General features: G+C 52.6%; 1 protein-coding gene across 1 annotated transcript; it reads right to left on the bottom strand.

Annotated features, from left to right (window-relative positions):
• Window positions 1–452: 452 nt before the first annotated feature.
• Window positions 453–5,234, bottom strand: MGAT2 (alpha-1,6-mannosyl-glycoprotein 2-beta-N-acetylglucosaminyltransferase). Its single transcript, XM_063947542.1, has 2 exons — window positions 4,906–5,234; window positions 453–2,317 (listed from the first exon to the last, which is right to left on the bottom strand). The coding sequence occupies exon 2, from the start codon at window positions 2,020–2,022 to the stop codon at window positions 718–720; it is 1,305 nt and encodes a 434-aa protein (XP_063803612.1). The 5' UTR covers window positions 2,023–2,317; window positions 4,906–5,234; the 3' UTR covers window positions 453–717.
• Window positions 5,235–6,031: the final 797 nt, after the last annotated feature.

Here is a 6,031-nt window from a genome sequence, read left to right as displayed (position 1 = left end):
CCATATCTCCTCCTCTAGGGAAGAGGTTCCAGACTGTGCACTTGAATTATACTTTATGCATATGTTCCATTACAATGCACAGGCCTATGGTGTATTTTCTATCATGCATTGCTATTATTAATCTGCTACATTATCATGCATGCACTAGCAATATTGACTGTACAGTATATATATCAAGGGCCCCAGCCCATGCAGTCTCTAATGGTTATGTAAACCAACGTGGTGGCTGGCCACACACTATGCATGGGCCCCTACCACTGCATCCCCCAGTCCGACACTGCGGCCCCCTAGTTCAGGAAGCTCGTTTACTTCTAAAACAGTTTAGCAATACAATGTTAATAAATAAAAATAATAACTTTTTTTTGTTGTTGCAGTAAAAGTCACATATGGCAACACCTTCACTAATTAGACACATCCCTCAATGGTCTTATGGGTCAGTGACAATACCAATCTAAGATCAGTTCATTATTTATTTTGAAAATTATATCCATAGGCATGTTATACATGATGCATGTTTGACTTCTGTAATTAGTAAGAAATAAAGAGGCATAATTCGATTTTTCCAATCAGATTTTCACACAAATAGAAACAATGGACGATTATGGGACAACATTTGACAAAACGGTTAAATTGAAATTAGAGCGTAAATTCATAAACTCCATAAACTTGGAATATTCTGAAGAGAGAGTCAGCAATACTACAACTCCGGCCCCACCGTTACTGTAGCCTGCGGTAACTCTTACATAACTCATGGTCTCTAATATCTCCCCATCCTCCGTTTTTAACATGAGGCGATAGGGCGGCCATTGAGTATCGCCTGCTAATCGCGATGTTCTCAGGAAACAAGTACTGCTGGTTGCCTGTAAACATAGCCTCAATGATGGCACTTTCTGTAGTTGGTTTGCAAGATTTCTTATGGTGCATTCCACAACTCCCAATGTGATAAATCCTGGGGACTTCAGGCACCATCACTTTCCAGAACTTGGGAAGACACGTAACAGTCAAGTGCTGAAGAGTCCAATCCCAGTTATAATCATCATAAGAGCAAAAGGTATCCGTACACTGGATAAGTTTCTGATAGGTGTCTCTGTCCATGACCATACCCATGTTGTGTTCTGTGGACTTCCACGTCTTTACCTCCACTTTATCCGCTTTTTCCGAGAACGACAGGAGACGAACATAAGTCCCCAGGCTCAACACATCACAGTCTGCACATTCTTCATTTTTCTTGTTTGCCATCTTTTTAAGCACATAGTAAAAATCTGGGGACAGATAGTGATCTTCTTCAATGAACAAAACCAGACCCTTGTGATCTTTCAAAACTTTTATCTTTTCCCAGACAAAATGCAATTTCCACCACCAGTGATGTTTAGTTTGGGAGAATTTGGCTTCTCTGTAATGTCCAAAAGAATCTGGATACTCGGCATTAATGCAGCCGAGCTTAATGGCATCTTTCTTCTCGATGTCCCTAGGACAATCCTTGGGGTCGTGGCCAGGAAATTCGTTGGGGTACAGTTGAATGCTGAAAGGAAAGAATATCTGAAGCACTTGACAAAAATCCACCCCCGCAACAATCTGATTTATCTCCGGGGACCAATAATCATGACTAAATATCAGTAATACATTCTCAATGCCCTTTGCATTACGCAGGGAGCCCAAGAGATGCCGTAAATAGTCTGGGCGATTGTGCACTTGCACTACAACTACCACGTCGTCTTGTGGCCGGTTGGTTATTTTTTCCAAGTTTTTGATGGTCTGGTCAAAATTCAGCTGGAAAACCACAGATCTGTACACTAACGTCATATTATCCACTTCTGGCTTTTGTATTTTCTCAGCCAAAGACTCGTTGGACATCTTCCTAATCCCTGGAGATACGTGTATCCTACTGTGGGGTTTTTCAACATCCACGTCCTGAACAAAATCATTTTTCTTTTGCCTGCCACTGTTCCATAGTGCCAAGCCACAGGCAGCCACCACCAGAGTGAGGATGATTACTTTCCTTTTATATATTCTGCACCTCATGTTATAGACAATCTGTTGCTGTAAGTGGGAGGGAAGCTGGAGTAACACACAGGGCCTGCCTGTGGGATCCAAATCAAAGCCCAGACGGAAGCATTAAAAGCACAAATATCTTTGGCTAACTCATCCTTCCATCTGATGAGAATATGAGCAGCAGCTCTAAGTGGGCGACCGCATACATCTTGCTTCCCTCCCGGCCTCCTGCACATTGACTGAGGCAGATCACTGACTGGGAACAGACTCCATGCAACATCTGCTGGTTAGGGATACACAGCAGGATGCCTCACCACAGCCTCCCCTGCAAAAGAAATAACAATGTCATCTTGGGAGAAGACCAAATAACACAGGAAACAGGCAACACTAATTTGTGCACACGGAACGCAGCACCAAAATATAAAGAATAGAAACACTGTACTGTCATTGCATAATGTCCAGTAGTACTAAGATACCAAGACACAAAACAGGGCATAGTGCCTCTGTGGGAACTAGGCATCCCAGTTTGGCAAAAGATTTGTAATGGGTATAAAACAAATATGAAATTCATCCCTGTAGGATGCATAACATACTGCAACATCCCCAACCCCCCCCCCCCCCCCCCCCCCCTCCAACCCAGGCTAATTAACACTGCAGAAGCTCCATCCCTGGCCACAAGACACAACAGGATCCTCCTCTCAAGCCAAGATAAGCCAGAGCCCCCTCCCAGGCCACGAGACACAGGAAGAGCTCCATCTCAGACCACCACAGGGGCTGCACCCTGGACACGAGACACTGAAGGGGCCCCATCCTGGCCACGAGACACTGCAGGAACCAGACCACAAGACACCATAGGGGCCCCAACCCACTAATGCCATAAGAGCCCCATCCCAGGCCATGAGACATAGCAGGAGCACCATCTCCGACCATCGCAGAAGCTGCATCATGGTCACCACAGAAGCCGTAGGGGCCCCATCTCACTAGATACTGCAAGAGCCTCATCCCAGGCCATGAGATACTGCAGGAGGCCCATCTCCAGCCACCTTAGAAGCTCCAGGGGCCCCATCCCTGGCTACGAGACACTGCTGGAACCACACCCCAGCCACAAGACACCGCAGGAATCCCACCCCAGCCACCGCAGAAACCCCATCTTTGGCCACCGCAGAAACTGCATCCCGGACACGAAACACTGCAGGGGCCCCATCCCTGGCCATGAAACACCGCAGGTACCCCACCCCGGCCACATCCCACTAGATACCGTAAAAGCCCTATCCCTGGCCACGAGACACCGCAGGAGCCCCATCTCTGGCCCCATCCCAGGCTACGAGACACAGCAGGAGCCCTATCTCTGGCCACGAGATACCGCAGGAACCCCACCCCGACAACAAGACAGCACAGGGGCCCCATCCCACTAGATACCATAAGAGCCCCATCCCAGGCCACGACACACTGCAGGGGCCCCATCCCACTAGATACCGTTAAGAGCCCAACCCCGGCCACGAGACACCACAGGAACCCCACCCCGGCTACGAGACACCACAGGAACCCCACCCCGGCCACGAGACACCACAGGAACCCCACCCCGGCAAAGAGACACCACAGAAACCCCACCCCAGCCACGAGACACCACAGGAACCCCACCCCGGCCACGGGACACCACAGAAACCCCACCCCGGCCACGAGACACCACAGGAACCCCACCCCGGGACACCACAGGAACCCCACCCCGGCCACGAAACACCACAGTAACCCACCCCGGCCACGAGACACCACAGGAACCCCACCCCGGGACACCACAGGAACCCCACCCCGGCCACGAAACACCACAGTAACCCACCCCGGCCACGAGACACCACAGGAACCCCACCCCGGTCACGAGACACCACAGAAACCCCACCCCGGCCACGAGACACCACTGGAACCCCACCCCAGCCACGAGACACCACAGAAACCCCACCCCAGCCACGAGACACCACAGAAACCCCACCCCAGCCACGAGACACCACAGAAACCCCACCCCGGCCACGAGACACCACAGGAACCCCACCCCGGCCACGAGACACCACAGGAACCCCACCCCGTCCACGAGACACCACAGGAACCCCACCCCGGCCACGAGACACCACAGGAACCCCACCCCGGCCACGAGACACCACAGGAACCCCACCCCGGCCACGAGACACCACAGAAACCCCACCCCAGCCACAAGACACCACAGGAAACCCACCCCGGCCACGGGACACCACAGGAACCCACCCCGGCCACGAGACACCACAAGACACCACAGAAACCCCACCCCGGCCACAAGACACCACAGGAACCCCGGCCACGAGACACCACAGGAACCCCACCCCGGCCACGAGACACCACAGGAACCCCACCCCGGCCACGAGACACCACAGAAACCCCACCCCAGCCACAAGACACCACAGGAACCCCACCCCGGCCACGGGACACCACAGGAACCCACCCCGGCCACGAGACACCACAGGAACCCCACCCCGGCCACAAGACACCACAGAAACCCCACCCCGGCCACGAGACACCACAGGAACCCCGGCCACGAGACACCACAGGGGCCCCATCCCAGGCCACGGGACACTGCAGGAGCTCAACATCCCTATCCCACTGGACATCCCCCAACTGAAGATCCAGGAAACACCAGTGAATGTGTGTGACCAGTAACAGGGTAGCTAGGACTCAGCGACCACTCGCTGGCCGAGAGTCATTGGATGTAGGCCTATAGGGGCATCTAACTACATGTATCCTACAGCTACATACATGTAACATATGATACAAGCGGCGATGATGATTGACACCACCACACGGTCACATGACAGCGGCACACCGAGTACACGTGACACGGCGTCGGCGGCAAACCGGAGCCCCCCTGCTTGGTCCTCGTCTCCTCACCTGGGGCTGTGACCGGCGCTGTCCTGTCAGTCTGTGCCTGGGTCCCCCCCGCCGAGCTCCCTGCCTGACCCAGCGGTGTCTCCCTGCTCTCGCCTCCACACTCCGCCCATTGGCTGGCGGCGCCGTGACGTGCCGCTGCGGATTGGGAGCCGTCAGCCAGTTCCCGGCGCCGGGGCAGCGAGTGGTTAACATGGTATAGCTCGTCACTCACGGCGCTGATTGGCCGCCGCCCAGGAAGCGGCTAGAGTCCCAGCTAATGACAGTGACCAATGAGAGTATGCGCAGTACAGAAAGATAGGGATAGGGCGGCCTGATTAATCACTCAATGAGAATGACCACTCTGGCTGATGTGGGCCTAAGGTTGCTTGACAAGCTATTCAGCCATTGAGAAAGCACTATCGCGTTTCCTGGGCGGGTTTGTGATTGGACGCGTAATACTAGAGGCCTTGCGTCGTGGCTCCTCCCCCTGACGGAAAAGGTCCCTTAGGCCACTTGGATCTAGGGGGCGAGTGACTGATCCATGCTAAGTTAGTGGGGTCCGTCTGTCCATGAGCAGAGGCAAAGGCGCCAACAAAATGGCTCCATTAGGCTGGAGAAGGGTTGATAAGTTTCCAGAAATAACTGTTGTTACTTTCCATTTGTACAGCGAAATAAACTCGACACTGGGAGTCTTTGAGCAGTACAATCCCCATCATGGCATGTTCACTATGATTACTTCTAATGGGATCCAGTCAGGATCACAACGGAGAGGATCCTGGCAGACAAAATGCCAACGCCGGAATTCCAACACTTCTTGGAATGCTGGCATTCTGACTAGGGACACATTCCTGTAACCATAATCCTGACCGTTCGGATCCCAATCGTCTGTTTTTCGGGCCAGTAGATGGGTAAGCCACACGGGGGTTAGGTTACAGGGGAAGGGGGGTTAGGATTAGGCTCCCCGGGAAAGGTTTGGGTTAGGCTGTAGGAGGGGGTGGAGCGTTAGGTTTAGGCTACGGAACGAGTGGGTTAAGGGTCATTGGGGAAAGGTAAGTATACTTACTCCCCCTCCCCCCAGTTGGGATTTTCTACATTGGGATGTCACAGTTGGTATTTTGACCACCGACATCTCAAACCCAACCCATTG

This window comes from Pseudophryne corroboree, chromosome 12 (assembly GCF_028390025.1).
Source record: "Pseudophryne corroboree isolate aPseCor3 chromosome 12, aPseCor3.hap2, whole genome shotgun sequence".
In the NCBI taxonomy this organism is placed as follows: Eukaryota; Metazoa; Chordata; class Amphibia; order Anura; family Myobatrachidae; genus Pseudophryne; species Pseudophryne corroboree.
Note: the sequence above shows the minus strand (reverse complement) of the source record. Positions and strands in the feature narration are given on the sequence as shown.